This window comes from Megascapheus bottae, chromosome 5 (assembly GCF_031878675.1).
Source record: "Megascapheus bottae isolate mThoBot1 chromosome 5, mThoBot2.hap1, whole genome shotgun sequence".
NCBI classification, from domain to species: domain Eukaryota; kingdom Metazoa; phylum Chordata; class Mammalia; order Rodentia; family Geomyidae; genus Megascapheus; species Megascapheus bottae.
In genome coordinates this window covers 60,216,677-60,237,605 of record NC_143513.1, presented here as the reverse complement: position 1 = coordinate 60,237,605, position 20,929 = coordinate 60,216,677, and the positions used below count along the sequence as shown (strand labels likewise).

At 34.4% G+C, this 20,929-nt stretch overlaps 1 protein-coding gene and 1 long non-coding RNA gene across 2 annotated transcripts in view; one reads left to right on the top strand and one right to left on the bottom strand.

Annotated features, from left to right (window-relative positions):
- The window catches only part of Cftr (CF transmembrane conductance regulator), a 127,987-nt gene that overhangs the window by 51,375 nt on the left and 55,683 nt on the right, over positions 1-20,929 (bottom strand). Inside the window, exons 13-15 of the mRNA XM_090332234.1 lie at positions 20,068-20,250; positions 17,155-17,346; positions 1,686-1,780 (exon numbers count right to left, since the gene is read on the bottom strand). Coding sequence (XP_090188360.1) covers positions 1,686-1,780; positions 17,155-17,346; positions 20,068-20,250 — 470 coding nt within the window. The remainder of the gene's footprint in view (positions 1-1,685; positions 1,781-17,154; positions 17,347-20,067; positions 20,251-20,929) is intronic.
- LOC150063476 (uncharacterized) lies at positions 10,377-13,034 on the top strand. The gene is made up of 3 exons (XR_016535432.1): positions 10,377-10,429; positions 11,985-12,074; positions 12,884-13,034. It is a non-coding gene; the product is annotated as an uncharacterized LOC150063476 (long non-coding RNA).

Genomic DNA, 20,929 nt, shown 5'->3' with positions numbered 1-20,929 from the left:
GAGAGGACCTAATATTAATGAAGCATCAAGACTGAGTCCCTGTAATGGGATTCTAGTGGCTTTATGAAAAAAACAGAGAAAAAGAGAGATCGGGGAATATCATACACACACACACACACACACACACACACACACACACACACATTCCATTTCTTACTATGTGTTTTATTCTACTGTCTTAGGACTCTGAAAAGTCTTCTTAACTTAAATCAAAACTGTGGTCCAAAAGAAACCTCTTTTCCTTATAATTTACCTACTCTAGTCATTATTTATTATTATTATTATTATTATTATTATTGAACACTTATACTAAGCCTCTGGTTCAAGATTTCCTCATTAAATTATTCATTTGTTTCTAATTTTTTAAACTTATTGCCTCATAGTATGATTTCTAGAAAAAGGCATAGGTTAATATAGAGTCAAGATGACTCAACTGATATACTGACTGTACTTTTTTTTCCTCCTGTGTGGCTTTCTACTCTTTTCCCTGTGTGGCTTTTGGCAAGTTAATGTGCACTATCCTCTATTACCTCCCAGTCTTCTTTCTTCAAAGTTGTATTGAAATTTTAGATTAAACACACACACACAAACACACACACACACACACACGCACGCACACATGCACGCATAACACCATACTGTACCTCAGAATGGCAGTAAGCAATTGAAGCAAATACTTAGTGACCTTTTTTGTGTGTCAGCTTTTGGAAGCAAGAGAAAGTAAGAGAAAGGAACCAATTCATCAGTGAGTCAATGGGATCTTTTTAACAACCTTGGCAACACAGTGGGAAGAATAATGTTTGAATAAAAACAGAGGAACATTTCACCTCCCATATCTCCAATCATTATTTTTTAAACAGAATGTTACAATTTAAATATGACATTTACTTACTGGCACAATTTAACTATATGTGTCTGACATAGACCAAAAATGTCACTCACAGTGGATCTCCAACTTCCACAACATCAGTTGTTCTTATCTTATTTTACTTTAATGATTACAGAGATTAAACTTAGTTTCTTCATTTGCTGCACTATTCTTGTAAAAAATTATTTCAACAGGCTTTTTGAAAAAAATGCATGCTTGTCTAAACTAAGGAACATAAGTAGAAGCCTCAACCAGTTATGTACAATCATTGAAGAGATGGGAGAAAAAGGAAATGGATGATGGCATTAACAGAAATTTATCTTCACTTTGCAGAATTTCAGAGTTACCTTACCACATCATAAGGTGAATAAATGCTTAAACACTAAAATAAGATAATACACCTTGGAAAAATACCATCATCTTTTCCAAATCTGAATACTATGTCATTATATTATTATTAGTTATGTGAGTAGGATTAGATAAATTAATGAAGACTGAGTTCAAATTATTGGATACTGGTGGATTTTGGATGAGAGAAATTGGCATACATGAGTATGCACTGTAAGTGCTTGAAAACATACACACAAACAACACACACATAGGTTTCTTGTTTTGTCATGGCATGATCTGGGCATCCTTAACTATTCTGAACACTATGTCATTAACTACAGTTGTTAACTCACTAGACATAAGCTATTTCCACAAAATACTCAACTACTGAAACAGAATATAAAGCAATACTAGAGAAATGTCTCTAATATTTTCCATGCATGATATTTGTTTCTAATTTTTATTGAATCAATCATCAAATATTCACCTTGCTAAAGAAATTCTTGCACGTTGACCTCCACTCAGTGTGATTCCACCTTCTCCAAGAACTATGCTGTCTTTCTCTGCAAACTTGGAGATATCCTATTACCAAGAACAGAAAATTAAAAAGGCATTCATTCATAGTTCATTGAATCCAAAATTGTAAAATGTATCTTCCTTCAAATGCAATTGGATATCAGACCATTGCTTTATCCATAGCTGAAATTTTAAAAATCCATCAAAAATTTTTTATGTTCACTCCCTTGATTAAAAAATGCTAAGCTCTTAGAAGGAAATTTTATTTCATTTTATAATACTATTCATAATCATTAATAACAACTGAACAGAAATGTAAAATACAGATTTATTTGTAAGTATAATAATATATGTATAGATTAGAAATCTGTCCACTATACAAACCCAATTGCTATTAGTATGCTGAAGTTCACTTACCTCCAATTTACTCTTTAAAGGAAAAATGCAAATAAAATTTCACTACATTTATTTTCTTAAAAAAGGATAAAAGTATGCTTAGCCAAATTTCTCCTTGAGAAGTGTAGATATCTATTTTTAAATGTCATTCCATGAATTTTCACAAAATAACAGGAATTTAAACAAATCTTAACAACTCAAATAAAATAGTTTAAACTCTAAAACAAAAACTTAAACATAGTAGGAAACATGAATGGCTCAATCTTTCTAAGAACTCACAATCACTACTAAAGGACTAGCCATGTTATTCCTATAATAATACAATTTTTGTTAAATATCAGAAATAAGAGTTTTATAAAATCCTTTCATTTACTTGTAGTACATTTGAAATATTTCACTTGCTCTAAAATGCATATATATACATATGCTTTTTATTTAATATATATTATATGTTTTAAGCTTCAGAATGATTTTTTTCTGCCATTCCCAGGACTTGAACTCAGTGTCTGAGCACTGTCCTTGGGCTTTCTCAAGACCTAGGGCTCTACCCCTTGAGCAATATCAATACTTCCAGCTTTTTCTATGTATGTGGTACCAAGGAATCAAACCTGTGTCATCACGCATGCTAGGCAAGCAACAAGCACTCTTACCACTAGGCCAAATTGCCCCCTAAGCTTCGAAATGTTGAAGTGCTGAACTTTGTTTTAGCAAAACAATTAATTGTGCTGTGGTTTGCTTTGAGCACCAGTTCTTTTTAATACTAGTGGTATAGCAAAATATTAATTTATAATAAAATAAATAAAAACTTTATACATGTCCACATTTTGTTTCTGTTTTGTAAACTAATGAAATTTGTTTAATTTGTAAGAGAAAAAGAGAGAGAAAGAGAGAGAGAGAGAGAGAGAGAGAGAGAGAGAGAGAGAGAGAGAGAGAGAGAGAGAGAGAGGACATAAAGAGAGAATCGGGGAGAACATGACCTTTAACAATAGCCAGAGTGTGTTTATCATCTTACTGAGAAGTACTGAGAAGTAGCATTGGGAAAGACTTCCACAAGACAAAAGAGTAGTATCTTCCTTTGACAGCTGTAAATACTTGAAGTATCCTAATATCTGATAGAATTATACTAGTCCATAATGTCTTCTGGAGCACTACCGACTCCTACAATTTAACAATGAAGATTTCCCAATGATCTGAACATGGCATTCCTTTCCATTTGGCTTGAATGGAATGTTTACTCAATGGGGATATGTGCCCTATTTTTTTATTAGGGTATATACAGATTCTTAAGGGCCAATGGCATAGCCTTTACTAGAGTGTTATTAAAAGGAAGATACAAGGGATCATGTATAAGCACTCCACTTAGACTCAAAAGCCCTAAGTCAAGCCCCAGGTCTTCATGACCTTGACAGATGTACTACTACTGGAACTGCTATGCATGTGGCCCATGCATTTTAAACTAAAAGTCAAGTTTTCAGAGGTGATTACAGAGGTCAGCAGGCACAGGAAGGAGGGAGGAAGGGTGAGCAAATGTAGTCATTATATTCAATGCACATTATGTAAAATGTGAACTATCTAACATGAGGGTAGGGACAGGAGTGACAAATGACAACGAAGAAAGAAGTGACATTGACCAAGAAGCGTTATATTTATAACTTACTTATGAAATTGTAACCCTTTGTACAATAACAACAATAATGCTAGTAAAAAAAATAAAGAGGATTCTTATAGTCTGCATGGGTTCCCTCATTTGTTGTAACTAGAATGTGCTATAAATCTACAAATAAACATGCTGGATGGTAAAAGACAAAAAATACATTTGGACATGATAAATTATTCAGGACTCTAGACATTCACACAATGAGATCTAAGGATATTCTTGGGAGAGGATCTCAAAGGCTCAATAGCTCTCACAATATGATCATATAAAATGATGTTTATCAAAATGAGCTCCATGAAATAGAAACAGAGGTTTTATGTTACTTTGCTCCTGTTTTCTCTTTTGTTGCTGTTTTTGATTTCCGTACCATTTAACATGTATGTAAGTTTATCTGTTTGGAAAGAGGGTACTGGGGAGCACAGAAATGGTGGGACAAAGAGTGAACTAATGCAGCAGTGATACTCACTAGACAGTGGATTGAAAATGATCTATGTAACTTGTGAGTGAGTGAGGTCAGGAAGGAAAAAACCTGGAATAAAATGAAGGAAGAAGTGACACTTCAAAAAAAAAATACAGGCCTCCAACCACCCTCAGGAGGCTTCTCTGCCCACTCTCTCTGAGGTCTCCAGCCACTCACAGTAGGGGTCTCATCTCCTTTCTCTGAGGTCCTATGCCCCCCTCAGGGTGCACTCCTCCTAATGTACCTACAGTGCAATGTAATATGGAAAAATGGAAAATGTATTATTGTTGTAATGTGCAAACTTATTGTCATGGAATTGTGCCAATAAGGGCTGTGGCTTAGAGCCCTTCCCTTGCCTTCACCCTGATTCCCTCTGCCTCTGTTTACCCAGACTTATAGTGTGAAAATTAAAAAAACATACTCATTACCTGATTTACATAACTGTGACCCCTCTGTACACCACAATAAAAGAATAATGATGGGCTGGGAGTTTGGCCTAGTGGTAGAGTCCTTGCTTAGCCTCCATGAAGAACCTTGTTCGATTCTTTGGTACCAGATACATAGAAAAAAGCCATAAATGGTGCTGTGGCTCAAATGATAGAGCTCTAGCCTTGAGAAGGCCCAAGGACAGTGCCCAAACCCTGAGTTCAAGGCCCAGCCAGGGACTGGCAAAATTTAAAAAATAAAAAAAGAATGAATGTTAAATATGAAATCAAAGTAGATATGATGTTCCCAGAAAGAATCTTGAATTCTTCATGCATCTTCCAAATATGTTCAGCTTGAAATTTCCACTAGACTATGTTTTAACAGTAAAACCAAACATATTCAAGTAAATATAATCAAGAAACATTATTTACATGGATGTTATAATGAAATCTATTATTTTCTACAATTAATATATGCTAAAAAATCTTTGAACAATTTCCTGTCCAAATTATGACCTATATACAAAATTTAAAACTACATATGTAGTTTGTTTGGTTTTACTGTTAAAACATAGTCTAGTGGAAATTTCAAGCCAACTATTCATTTAAATGAAAGAAAGCATATATCTAAGTAGTAAATATTGAAGATTGGAGTTTTGTATCAGAGTAATGCTGAGAAGTATGAAGGGAAAATAAAATTCCCCAAAGAGTTTGTTTAGGCCCCTAACAATGCAATTTAATAAAACAGGGATCTTTTCATGTGAGTATTTGTCTAAAAAACATAAACTATCTGAAAAGCTTTACTATTCTGAGCCATGGTTTCTGGTCTCTTTTCTGGACTATAAATATTTGTAAAGATTTGATAACTTTAATAAATTCCCAATTGGATAGGCAAGGGGGAAAACAAGATGAGGGGCAGGGGTGGGGGGAGGGAAATGGGGACCAAGACATGAGAAAGGGAATCAGTGTATGTGAAGTAATGCACCTTCTTTCTGGTGAATACAAGGTAACCTTCTATTAATTACAATAAAAAAATATGGAAAAAAGATCATAACGGGAAGCTGCTGTTACTGAAATAACACCGAATAGTGGTAGAACATAGAAGTAAATTTTGATTATGCCCATTATTTGTAAAACAAATATACTAGTAATACCAATATCCTGCTATTAATGTGGGTACCTGTTCTGATTACCTACTTTATTGTTCATTTGCAGATTTCTTCATTAGTGTTTAGTTTTCTCTATTTGATTTAACATAAAGCACTCTGTTTAAACACTGTTAAACATTTATCTTTGCCGACTCTTATGGGCACTCAACTCTGGTAATATATTTATCTTTGAGGGTGTTGCTTTTCTGACATCACAGTAGATTGTCCCTTATGTGAAAGTTAAAGTTACAATCTAAAGAAAGTTATAATGCCTTGTGCTAACACAAGTTTTTGTAAAGCCCATAAGAGCATGCACTGCTCACAGAAACCTTATATCTGACTATAAATGCTGTTTCTCCCTACTCACTCTATAAATCCTCGCAATTCTTTTTGAATTATCTACAGAAAAGATTGAGTGGAAAACTCATCTACTGGATTTAAGGTGCTAAGTATGATTTGACCTTTTATAGAAAAATTAACTTCTAGGGTTTGGGAGGTGGTAGGAGGAGAGAAAATGGGAGAAAAACATGGGAAGGGGTATTCATGTTCAAGAAGTAATGCACCTACTACCTGACAAATGTAACTGTAACCCCTTTATACATCATCCCGGCAACAGAAAAACAGAAATGAAATAAAAACCACAGTCACTTATATAAACTTTTGTGATGGATTATTTTTCTCATTGAAAGAAACCCTAAAATTATCCTTTCAAATTATTTTCCACTGTTGTTTTTACTCATCTGCTCAGAATAAATTATTTTTACCAGTCCTGAGCTTGAGCTCAGAGCCTGAGCACTGTCCTTGGACTTTCACAAGGCTACAGCTCTACCACTTGAGCCACAGCACCACTTCTGGCTTTGTTTTTCTATGTATGTGGTACCAAGGAATTGAACCCAGGTCTTCATGCATACCACTAGGCCAAACTCCAGGCCCCTCAGTATAAAATTTAAAAAAATCAAATATCTGAATTCTTAGGTGTGGTCCCTAGGCCAATTACTAGCATCAGTTGGGGATCTTATCGAAGTATGCTGCACTTAACACTTACTCAGAAAAATTTGGCCAGTGCCCAAGAATCTGCATATTAACCCATGATGTCAGTGCCTTCCAGTGTTTGAGCTGCACACCAGAATACTTACTCTTTTTGGCTGACTTTTTTACAGTATGCTAACTCTAAAGGCAAAGGTCAATTTCAAAGGATTCTGTGCACACAACACCCTTGGTTTGTTCAAGATAGTAAAACACTTGAAAATATTCAGATAAAGACTAGTAGAGAGGGTCAAGGTAATATTTTAATGTGTATAATAAAGATTAGTTTATTATTAAGGAGTGGATAATACACCAAATGGGAGTTGTGTCCCATGTTCATCAATTTATTTATTTAAAAGTCAGTTAAGGTTTACTAGCTAATATTCAGCCAGATGCCCCCCCAAAAAAAAAACAGTTGTCAATGAAGAATTGCTAATAGAATACGTATAAGTCTGAATTGAATACATACCAGGACAAAAACACAGGCTACTACATTGAAAGAGAGAAACAGAGAGAGAACATAAAAGAAAGGGTAGAGTGTTACATTTACTGGTTCTGGGTAATTTTTCAATATTTACAGAGTACATTTGAGCTTCCTGTAACTTTGAAGATAGGAAAATACCATAAACTTATTTTATGGCGTGCTTATCACTTCTAGAACAACCTTGACAATGCAGATGTTTGTGGTGAAGGGAGGTGTTAAGAATTTAGGTGTAAAAGAACATGAACATTAAGGGTAATGTCACTCAAAGCATTTCTTTACCAGTAAATTATCAGATATTTAACACCAATGTTAATATTTTAAATAACTAAATATTTATATCACCAAATATGTGTGCATCATGCACAAGGAGTCAGACAAGAAGAGGGAGTTGTGAAAGGAGGGCAAAGGAAGCAGTAGGGAGCCAAGGAAAAGGAAAAGACAGAGTGTGTGTGAGAGAATATGCGAGAGGCAAGAAAGCATTTCAAAGAGAGGGAAAATGTGAAAATAATTAAACATTTTGCATATATCTACTGTACATATGGCTGTATGTCTCAGAAAACAGCAGGGCTCTGTATAATATCTATTAACAGAAATAAATTTTCACAGAAGAAAATAGATTCCAAGAGGTTCATAATTTACAACTGAGGTTTTGTTTATTTATTTGTTGATCTGAGTTAAGCTTGATCTAAGGAGAGCTATGAATAGAAATACTCATAGGGGAAAAAACCCTTGCTAGAAAGCATCAGAAGTGAGAATTACTAATTAATTTGGAAAATAAAATTGTTCTCCCTCTCTACCTGGTACTAACCAGAGTTATACCAGAAAACAAATTCTAAAACAAGTTTACCATTAAAAAATGTATGCTTAAGGCTTTTGGTCACTAATATTAAACTCTTATTTTATAATGCTCTGTATAACCATATGTATCTGTGAACTAATAAGTGTGACTGCTGATGCCCCTGTGTTACTTTAATACATAGGTCTGAATGTGTATTTAAATCTAACAACCCAAGCATTTTCAAGAGGAGCTATAGAGTGCAGTGATTTAATTGATTGTTTGAGATGAAATATTCCCAAGGGCTAAAATATAAAATGCTAAGTAGGATTTCCTGGACTCTTCACAACTGAGCTGTATAGGAATTGTGTTACACCATTTATATGAAACATGTAAGAGATATGAAATAAATAATCATGTTTATATCATCCTGTCTCCACATTAGATCCATTTAACAAAAGAATGCTAGATAGTATATTTCAGAAGCTCTCAAATTACTTGTGCAATCTAGTGGATTGTTGTAGGATTTTTTTCCAGATTTCTGTACATGATTTTGGTTTAGGTTGCCTAAGAATTGGCATTTAGAATCTACTAATTCCCTAGGTATTTCCTCTTAAGTGCCTAACCAAAATACTGAGTCCCTGCAGTATATAGAGAGATTTCATACTTTGTTGTGCACTGGTAGATGATCATGTACTTGGTCCTGCTCTGAGTTTCCCAGAATGTTTTCTGGGTCTACAGTCACTGTGTCATTTGCTTCATCATTCGTTTCCCTAGGAATAGGACATGGCTTTATACTTACATACCCACTGTCTCTGATGTTCCTAACACAATCCTTTGTGGCTTAAAGCTGCCTGTAGACCAGGTTTGTCCCTATGCTGACCGCTTAACTAGCGCTTGGACTTCCATTTTACATTTGAGGCTACAGGGCATGAAAAAGAGATTCTCCCCCAAAGGGAAAGAGAAAGAAGATAATTTGGGAAGAGATCTATAAAGAAATTTTCTGAGTTCCTTCATTTTAACATGAGTTAAGAAAGGTGAGTGGTTTTCCCAAGTTTCACTTATTTAGGATTATAAAACCTTGAAGTTACCATTGCCATGAAAACAAATACAATGCCAAACATTTTTTTAAAGTTTGACACAGAATTACCAATACCGATTGTGCGTAAATTGCTTTGGTTATAATCTTTACAAATGGAAAATTCATAGGTGGGGGGGATTGTTTTTAACAATCCCAAGAAAAAACTGCTCAAGAAAAAAAACATGACATGAATAAAGAATGGGACCCTTACCACTGCTGATCAAAGTTAGTCAGGATGCATATTATGGAGAGCTATTGTGATGACAGTAAGACTGTGCTGTATGATGAAAAATTGCTCAGAGAGTAGACCTTAAAAGTTCTTGTAATACACCCATTCAAATAATAACTATGAAAATTAATGGATATATTAATTAACTTGATTATGGTAAATTATTTCACATTGTCCATGACAAATACATGTAATTTTTGTGTATTATTTGTACCACAACTAATTGGATAGGAATTATAGGCATTGCTCGGTGCTGATGGCTCACATCTGTCATGGAATCTTACCTGCTTAGGAGCTGAGGTCAAAGGATCAGCTTAGAGCAATCCAAACAAGGGAAGTTTAGGAGACTCGTACCAATCACCAAAAGGCCAAAAATGGAGCATTGGCTCAGATTGTAGCATTGAACAGTGCCCAGGCCCAGGCCCTAAGTTTAAGCCCCACAGCTAGCATGTGCGCGCGCGCACACACACACACACACACACACACACACACACACACACACACACGTACACAGAGCATAACTTTTCCCTTACATTTCATGTTATAGTATGACTGATTCATTTTGTTTTCTGATCGATTCTGGAGCCAATTTGCTCTTTTCCCTATCATCTCCTGACTAGCAGGTCACCATGCTCTCCGAATCACTGCCATGGCCTCCTAAAAGTTCTCCCTGCCGCCAGCCTTACCCCTTCTTTCATTATCCATATTCTATACTGGAGCCAGACATATCCTGGCAAAGTATAAATCTTATCACTTCACAACTCCCACATTAAAATCTTCCAAAGAGTTTCATGGAAGTTCAACTTCCTAAATGTTTGACAGAGCACTCCTATTCCAGTTCAGCTCTCACCTTGTTGTAGCCCTTTGTTTCCAGCTGGAATGGGACCCCCAGTGTGATTCCCTCAATGGGACCCCCACAGCGTTCCAAGAGTTCTCTTGGATCCATGTTCTTTTCATTCTGAATCTCAGCGTTCAGATCGGATGATGGTTCCCTAGACATACTACTCTGTACTCTCGTTTTAGATCCAGTCTAGGTAAGTTCTGTTCTCTTCCTAGAATGATCTCCTTGCTTGTTCTACTTCACTCAGAACATTATTGCTCTTCCATCACCTCTCAGTTGTGATGTCTTCCTAATAAGCACTCTATACTAACCAATATCATACAACTTACTAAACTGTGTTTTTTGGTCTTCACTAGAATGACAATCCTTTGAGACTAATAATGTGTCTTGATAAATCAATATATTTCCAGAATTTGGTTCACTGGTTGTACTTTTCAGTATTTAGTGAGTAAATATGTATCTTTCCCTGACAGTATTTGTAAACTACAACCCCATTACAGACAGGAACCCTTCCTTGTGATTTTTGTAAGCATCACGGTGCTTAACACTGTGTGGTGCTTAAAGTAGGAAGTCAACAGAGATTTGCTAAAATCAATTTTTAATTCATCAAATCTGAGTCAAGGATAAAAACTCCTTTAATTTTATTATAGACTTGGTTCTGAAAAGAAATAATGGTAGTACAATTCGCCATCGAAGGGCTATTTTGCCTAGAGAAGGCATTAAGTTTTCAGAAACTTCTTTTCCTGGGGAGGTCTCTATGAATATTTCTTTACAAAATCAGAAACCCCCAGAGATGTCCAGATCTAGCTACAGATATTATATTTAGCCTGAGAATTTTTTGTTAAGGTTAAAAATCTCTTAATTTCTTTAAGTCCTTCCATGATCCTTTTCAATTCAGACAACTTTGAATCTAGAATCTAAGGTTCTTAAAGAAAGCTGAAGCATTAGGCAGATATATGTATGCTTTCTACAATATGATTTTAAATTTTGTGTTTTGAACATGTGTCTGGTTAAGTATCCTAATTTCATTATCTATTGGTGGGCTAGCTGGACCCAGACAGTTATAATTATATGTATACATTATTGCCCTGTTCAGTTGCCCACATTTTACTAGGAGGGGCACTCTCAGGGCTATTTTGGTTTGGTAGACGTAAGAACTCTCCTTTGTTAACCTAATAATTACTCTAGAGCTTTTATCTTAACCCCTACAACTTAGTTTGTACTTTTGTAATCATCATATTTTCACTTTGACTGCAAGCCCAAGGCAAAGTTGTTACTAGACAAATGGAAAGGACAAATTTAATGGGCCAATTTACGTGAAGTGCAGAGCCCAATGCTGACATGTACATACTGTTCATAGATGGAAACCAGCATTTATTTTGTAAGTCTCGGGCTCAAATAAAATAAAATGAAATGGTAATATAATTTATAAAACACTATGGCATTTCTGTTTAAGTCTTGTTCAAAGCTTTATAAAATAATCATTCTAGGTTCACATTATAGCAAAATAAATAGCATTCCTTTCCAATTCCATCATCCATCAGTAGAAAATTACAGATAAGGTAGAGTCACTCTTATTCTGATTGAGGGAAAATACATAGTTCAAAATGTTTCAAATATTATATTAGATGTCAATTATGTCATGGCTACTCTTGAACTAATTCCTCTATACCTTTATCTTTCAGTATGTCTATAAATTCCCCTACATTGATGGATTACTACCTAAAGGTTGTTTCAACTTCTTTCAGGTTTTGGGCAGACCTGCAGACCCAGAGGTCAAATTCAAAATCAGTTAGTCATAGTCATCATCTACATGATGGAATTTATTTTCCAGAACAGTTAAGTCATTTATTTGCTGATTTCCCTCCCAAGTTTTTTTCACACTTCTTGCCAATTCCCTTCCCAGATTTTTTTTCTTCAGTGAATTTTTGCCAAGTTTCCTTTCTATTTGTTTCCTTCTAGTAATTTAAATATGAAAACTATCAACAGTGGTAAAATTGAAAACACATGTAGATTTTCCCTTCAACATACACAGTAAATATTTTATTACAATAGATATGTAATGACTGTCACTTATGACATACACTTATTTCATGAGAATCAACTTTGATGTTTCAGTAGTATCTCCACAGTTTTGTGGAATATAATTACATATCCTAAGCCCCTAACCTCCTTTCTACACTCTCCACCTCTCTCTCTACCACACACTGTTATAAAAGCCAATTACTTCTCCAAACCCAGAAACTTTTAGAAGAGAGTCAGTGGATAAAGCGAGTTCAACTACTCATCACACAAACACTAGCCTTCCTATAATTCTTTTTCTGTCTGTGATGGAACGATTGTGGTTCAATAATAATGGTGATACACAAAGAAGGCAAGACAATAGGGTAATCTGACTGTGTCAATAGTAAACAAATGAACAAATTAACTAGGTCTCAATTATCTTGATTTCTCTCTTAAGCTAGTGCAGCCTGGTTACAGTAGCTATAAATATTTAGGAGGATTCTATAGAAGTTTGGATATATGGAAAAAATAATGGATAAGTTAATGGCCACAGGGATGTAGAAATAACTACCACTTTGCCTAAGAATCAAATTTACCTAGGAATATCTAAAATGACAAAATAACTACTAATTTGCAATTTTAGATTCAAAGCAGGTTTGAAAATCAGTACATGGAGATATTCCCAAAAGAGGAGGAAAAGGTGAAGAATCTGAACCTGACTTGCCCACTTATGGCTGCACATTACAAATTATTCAACACAGAACTATCTCCATGCCCTTCCCTGTGGTAATGTCTTTGAGCTATCTCTCTAAGTGAATAATTTCCAACAATAAACTGAAATCAGAAAACTATGTGAACTATGTCACGCATGCTTTTTCCTCTCCAGACAAACTCACACTACTGCCTGCTCCTATGATTACAAAGCACAAGGGCTTTGAAGATACAAGAGCTGTACAAAAACACAAAAATGAGGAAGAGACTATTGTGTCCTCATCTCTTGTTCCAAGTCTGGATGTAACCCATTAAGAAACAGTTTAGCCTCAACAGTCAAAATGAAAACAGTGAGTCATGAATGTTTGTATTTGTGACAGGGATTGCAGAGATTATACTGAGGGATTCTTAGGTTGGCGCCAGCATCTGACCCATCAAGGACTCTGGAGGTATCTTATGTTTTTATGATCAAAATTCCTCCATATTTAAGAATTTTTTTTAAGTCTGCTTTTGGCACACAGGAATTATTCTGTATTCTGGATCTCATTGGGCCTTATCAAAAATGAGAATATTTGCACAACAATAAAAATAAGAAGAACCTCTAAATCACTGAAAAGAGGGGGAAATCAGATTTTGGGCTGGCAAGGTAGATAAGCACTGTCCGTTCGTTTTGTTTGTTATTCCCAGACATCATGTGCTATTATGTAGCTATCTGCTTAAACTAGAAGACTGTAAGGCTCACAGAGTATTTTCTGAGCAAAAGTTTTTCAACCAACGTGCTCCTTCAAAACATCTCCAAAACAGTCATCCACCAAGAATCTACTATTTACCAAGGTGCTAAGTACACTAAATCAAAGTAGTGTGTTTTAGAGTTACTATACTCAAGGGATTTGCCCTGTAATTGGTCAGATAAAAACAATATATACCAAGCCCGGGTGAAGTGGCTCATGCCTGTAATCCTAGCTACTTAGGAGACTGAGATCTGAGGATCATGATTCAAAGCCAGCTTGGGTACTAAAGTCCATGAGACTCCAATTAATCACCAGAAAACTGGAAGTGGTGCAGTGACTCAAGGGGTAGGGCAATAGCTTTGAGCTGAAGAGCTCAGGGACAGTACCCAGACCCTAAGATCTCATTGTAGTTCAAAGCCAGCCTAAACAGAAAATGAAAGGAACTCTAGGATATGGAAACAAGAGCTTTATCTTGTGAAATTGTTGTTCTTAATGTACTATGCTATTTCTCTTCTCTTTTTTGCCCTTATGGTTAATCTCATGTTATTACTGTATCTGACTTTGTTACCTGGAATATTGTATATTCGTTTATTTGTTTATTTGAAATAGGAAAGGGAAGAGTGGGAAAGCAAGATGATTGGGAAAAGGTGGTGGGAGGGAAATGGGGACAAAAACATGAGAAGTGGTATTTATGTGTGAGAAGTAATGCACCTACTGCCTGACGAATATAACTGTAACCCCTCTATACATTATCCTGAATAAAAAAAAAAGAATTCATCTGGACTCTGCCACTCACTACAAGTTTACCACTGCTCCATGCACAGTCATCCTGAATTCTCTAAAGCTGAGCCCATAGCTCAAAACTTTCTTGTTTTCTAATTGCATGCAAGGAAGTGAGAGAACAGAATCAGAAGAGAGGAACTACTAAATTGCATCAAAGACCATGTGTTTCAAAGTATTACATAATCAATCCCATGAACCCTTCCAATATTCCTATGATGAGACTAATTCATTGTATATACCCCTGAATTAAGAAATATAAGGGAAGGGATGAGTTGAAGGGGAGTAAAGATGTTAAAGTGATGACACAGATCAAGATGCATTGTATACATAAACTTCTATTTGTTAAAGAGAAAAAAATTCAATACAGAACCTAAAATTGAGAAAGTAAAAGAAGGGATAGGTTGGAAAGGGTGGTTGAAAATGTTGAAAGGGGCAACATGGATCAAGATACACAATTCACAAACTGCTTTGTTGAAAGGCATCTCCTTTGTACATCTAAAAAAATACTCAAAAATGGAAAATTGTTAAAATATAAAACTAGCCACTTGTACATTTGTATTGTGCATAAATTACAGTAAAATATATCTTGTAAAAAATGCTCAGAACACTCTTGTCTCTAATTAGCCAGAAAAAAATCCTGAAAGTATAGTTGTGCTTCAACTGGTAGAGAGCCAGCCTTGGCTGAAGAAACTAAGGAACTAAATTCAAGCCTGAATACGTTACATACAACATATATAAAACATATATAAAATAACATATATAAAACATTCAGCATATAGGACATGTTTAAAAATAGGTATATAGGCTTCTAACTTGATATTTTGTTTAAATATAAAGAACTATATATAATTTATTTTATGTAAAATGTTATGCATAGGACAACTTATAAAGACAGTTGCTTAGGGCAGTCAGGAGGGAAAGATAGGCAGAAGAAATGGGATGTGATTGCTAATTGCTGTTTCACCAACTGAAAATGTTAAACACTTGAATATAAACTATAAAAATGATTAAAAGCGGGCTGGGAGTTTGGCCTAGTGGTTAAAGTGCTTGCCTAGCATGCATGAAGACGTGGGTTTGATTCCTTGGTACCATATACATAGAAAAAAGCCGAAAGTTGTGCTGAGGCTCAAGTGGTAGAGCTCTAGCCTTGAGAAAGTCCAAGGACAGTGCTCAGGCCCTGAGCTCAAGCCCGGGACTGGCAAAAAAAAATGATTAAAAGCTAGCTACAAAGTCAAAATAGAGGAAAAATATGTTATGCTTCTTTCAATATTGTTTAGCAGTTTGGTTGAGATATACATACATTATATGAAGTATTTTATTATGAATCCTTAAAAAAAAACTAGACTATGTTGTATTCAATATGATGTTCTCAGGATGTACCACATCATTCAAAAATTAGCAAATTCTTTTTACATGAATAAGGAACTCATGGCTCTAAATTTATTATTAATTTATCTACACTACATAGGGCTTAAATATATTTTAATTAATTTACCTGGAGGATACATGCCATCATTTTATAAAAGCATTTATATGAGAAAATATATATTCAAAGCAAGTATAATAAAATGTAACAAAAATCTGTTAACAACTTTCCACTCATAAATAAATAAAGTAAGGTCCATTATCCCAACATCCCACATTCCTTCCAGATAAATGTCTGTGTTCTCTAGCAACATTAGATTTTTGGGTATCAAACCCAGGGCATTCCAAACCTCCATATTGTGAAATACTGTTCCTAGATGAAGGGATTTTGAGGAATAATGATTATCTTCTTCTAAGTAAACCCAAAGCTTTTATAGTATAGCCTTTTCTTTTTGTCATGCGATAGAAGCATACAGAAAAATAATAGAGGAAATTACTGTTCAATGAGCCAGTACACACATGGAGAGCCATTTATATCAGACGGTCTTTCCCACTGTTTGTATTCTGGATTTTATATTCCATTTTATTTCCATGGCAATTTTTTCAGCAATTATTATATAAAGGAACCTGCTAATACCAACTATCAAACATTAATGCTACTGGTTTGGAGTCAAGATCCCACCCAGACAATTTTAATAAACCTCATAATTATATATCTTCTGCCCTAACTTTTACATAAATAATTATTGAACATACTGTCATAGAACTTTATCACCACTACTCTGTATTTCCAAATAAATGATCTCATTTCCTAAATTGTTATGAAAATAATCAACCCCACCAGCTTTACTTCAACGATTTTTCAGTCACTAGAGATTATACATACAAGGCCAAGATAAGATATCTTTTATGATAAAAAATTTTATCTTTAATTCTGTACTAGTATATCAATGCTTTATGGTGTCATTAAAATTGTTAAATTCTTCTCATGTAATGTTTGGAATAAAAAACACAGGCTATATAAATACCTACTTTAGGATGCTTGTCTCGCTTATGTGTTAGTAAAATTCTCATCACTTTATAGTGAGGCTTATTATAATCAAGACAGTCTATTATTTTAAAAATATATTTCATCTATTTTATATATTCAGAAGCTTCTTAAACCAAGGTCATGTATTTTACTAATTAGTCCATTCACAATAGCTTACTCCCTACAGAAATTTCAACCTTCATAAACTGACTAGTTGAACAGAGAATAAAACATATAACTTGACTGCTCTTAGATGTTACGTGTACAGTCAGCATTTTTTTCTTAATTGCTTACCTCTTCCAGTTGACATGCTTTGATGACACTTCTATATCTATACTCATCATAGGAAACACCAAAAACAATGTTTTCTTTGATAGTACCAGGCATGATCCAGGAAAACTGAGAACAGAATGAAATTCTTCCACTGTGCTTTATTTTACCCTCTGAGGGCTCCAGCTCTCCCAAAATCATCATTAGGAGTGATGTCTGGAAGTAAAATTATTGTTATTTAAGTTGTTAGATCACATCACTCAAATCAGTATTCACTTTGCTTCTGTTCTAACCAGAGGTATCTCTTCTAAATTTTAAAGATACTATTTATTTCAAAATGTGTCACATAATTCCTAACTAGACACTATGATATGCACAAAGGATACAAAGGGGGAAAAAAGAGAACATAGCATTTTAGGGAGAGGTTTACATAGGAGAGAGTTTCCCATCAGATTGCTGAGATGGGTTTAGAAAGGATGGTTGGTAATCATTAACCATTTGTTCAGTGCTCATGCTTGATTCCCCCAAACCTTTTTGATTATATTAAGTTTTGTATTCCTCACGCTAATCCTACAAAATAGGTACAGCATTATCTTTACCTTATAAAAAATACCAGGTTAAAAATGTATATTTGGGCAATAAGTTCCCCACTGATCTTTCCTAAAGTAAAAGATCATCTAAGATTGAGCGTCAAAGAACTATCAGTAAACAAGAATGGAAACCAAAGTCATAATTAATCTTTACATATTGAAGAATGGATCCTAAATATGTTATATCTCTTAAAATAAAAGAAGGCATTAGTGAAAATCAAATACAGAAAACAAATAAAACAGTAAATAGATGTAAGGGACAGAGGAAATTTGGAGATTGCCTTCTCAAGAAAAGCTAGAAATCAAAGGATATCATTTAAAGTTAACAAATCACATCAAAAAAGCATAAGTGTATTTAACAACACAAAGATAAACATTAATAAAGATAATACACAATGGAACTCTACACTTCCACCAGAATGTATGATATTGTGATAAGAATGATAAGGAAGTGGAAAGACTTGGAAAAGTTACATCAAGCCAGGTAAGTCAGACCCAAAGTACATAGATTACATGGTTCCCCTCATTTACTCTAAATAGAATGTATCTATAAATCTACAAGTAAACAAACTGGATGAAAAAAGACAGCAAAAATATACTTTGACATAGTAAATTGTACAGGACTCTAGACATTTACACAGCAAGACCAAAGGAGGATATTGTCAAAAAGGCTCAATAGCTATGTATATATAATCGTATAAAATGATATTATCAAAATGAGCTCCAAGAAATGGAAACAAGAGGATTCTTTGTTATTTGCCTTTATATTTTTTCCTTTGTCACTATTTTTGTTTTCTATGCCTTTTATCTTGTATGTAAGCTTATCTGTTTGGGGAAGGATAAGGAGGGACCCCGTAATGGTGGAACACAGAGTGAACAAATGTGGCAGTAATACTCACTAGACACTGTGTTGAAAATGAACTATCCAACGTGTGCAAAGGGGTCAGAATGGAAAAATGAGGAAAAAGATGACACTGTTCAAAAGGGTATGTACTCATTACCTGATTTATGTAGCTCTGTACATCACCTTTACAATAAAAATTTTAAAAAAGAAAGATAATACTACTGACTAAATGTAAGTAGAAGTAAAGTAGGTAGCAAAAGCAATAAAACCATTGATTTTTATCAGAGCTATTATGAATTAAAATTATAAATAGAATGAAATATTTAATGTAAATTATTATAAATATAACCACTTGAAAAATATACAGACTTTCTTTCATAATGAAAATATAATTGTCCCTTGTTAGCCTAGGGAATTGACTCACGATCCCCCAGTAAATAAAAAAACTACAGGTTCTTAACTCTCTTATATAAAATAATATAATTTTTGCATATAACTTGTGTTCATTCTACCACATACGTTAAAAACATCTCTAGATTACTCACAATATGTAATGCAATGTAAATGTTATAGAAATAGTTGTTATACTATATTATTAATACAATACTGTAAATTATGATCAAAATATCTCTACATGTCAATATGCACATAACTTTTTTTGAAAAAAAATTGATTGTTGAATGTGAGGGCATTGAATTCACAGATCAGGAGAGAAAACTCTACAAATGTATGCATATTCAATAGTTGGAATATTCAATAATTGTTTTCATTTAACTTCATATCTTTCTAAATTTCAAAATGTCTAATAACTCTTTACAGATATTTGTGATTTTATTACAAAATAAGCAAAATTATAAACTAAGAGTTTGTTCTTCACATATGATGCTCAGTGTTCTAAGACCAAGCTTTAGCACCACAGCACAAGAAGAGACAATAGAGATGCTGTGGTACCGGAACATCTCTCATCAACAGGCCATAGAACTTCAGGACTGGTTGGGAAAATACTAAAAAAATTAAAGTACAGACCCAATGAAATGTCAAGGATTCTCATTTTGCCAACTCCTACACTAGCATTACTTTATAAAATGATTCAGAGAAAGACAGGGCCAGATGGCTCAGTCATGTAACTCTCCCTACATGGGCAGAAACGAATGAGAGGATCACAATCCACTGAAGAAGACCATGAGATCCCACATCAATGAAGGGAAACTGGACTCACTAGTGTGGGCCTGTAACCCATCACTGAATAAGAAGCCTAAAATAGGTGAGTGGAGGTCCAAGTGCATGCCTACATAGTATGTGAAATCCTTTTTCTTTTTTTAATGACCAGAAAACAAGTAGGACTAGGGGCATGGTTCTGCGCCAGAGTACCTGTGAAGAATTAATAGAGTCCCCCAAAAAGTTGAGGGACTAGAATTTAGTCAAAATACATTCGAACATTACAAACTTTGAAAAAATGCATACCAAATTAAGTTATTATTGATGAGGAAGAAAAGAAGCTACCTTGCCTGCTCCAGTAGATCCAGCAACTGCCAATAACTGTCCTTTCTCTATCTTGAAGTTGATATTTTTCAGGACAGGAGTACCAAGAAGGGAAAAGTTACTGAAGAAAAGACTACTGTCACCATTGGAAATCTTTCTGTTATCACTGTTTAGTTTTGCTTTCTGAAATAATTCTCCAAACCCCTACAAAAAAAAGATCAAAACTTTTAAATATGGTTTTTCACATATTTTCAATAGTCATGTTTTCATATATTACTTCAAAAAGCTCATGGCACATGATCCATTACAAAACATACATTATTACTTTATAGTATATAATCATAAACTAATGGTTTCCAGAGCAAATGATTTAAAACATTTGAAAATATGGTTATAGAATTAATAAAAGCATTATTAGTTTTTTCTCAGATCTTTGCCTGTTATCAAGTTAATTTACATTTAATTAAAGATTAACTTAGGTATGTATATCTGAGGGGGCATATAAAGGCACCCTATTTCTTTTTCTTATTTTTTATTGTACAGTTACATTTGATAGAATTACTTCTCACATATTGATACCCCTTCTCATGTTTTTGTCCCCACTTCCTTTCCCCTGCCCCCTCCCAATCATCTTGTTTTCCCCCCTTCCCTTTCCTATTTCAAATAAACAAATGTATATACAATATACCAGATAATAAAGACAGATATAGTAACAATACGAGATAAACCAAAGGGAAAAAAACAGAAGAGAAATAACATAGTACATTAAGAACAACAATCACTCAAGATAACGCTCTTGTTTCTGTATCCTAGAGAACCTTTCTCATCCTGTATGACCTTATGCACCTAGGTTTTAACCTATTGTAATCCTCTGCTAGGAGAG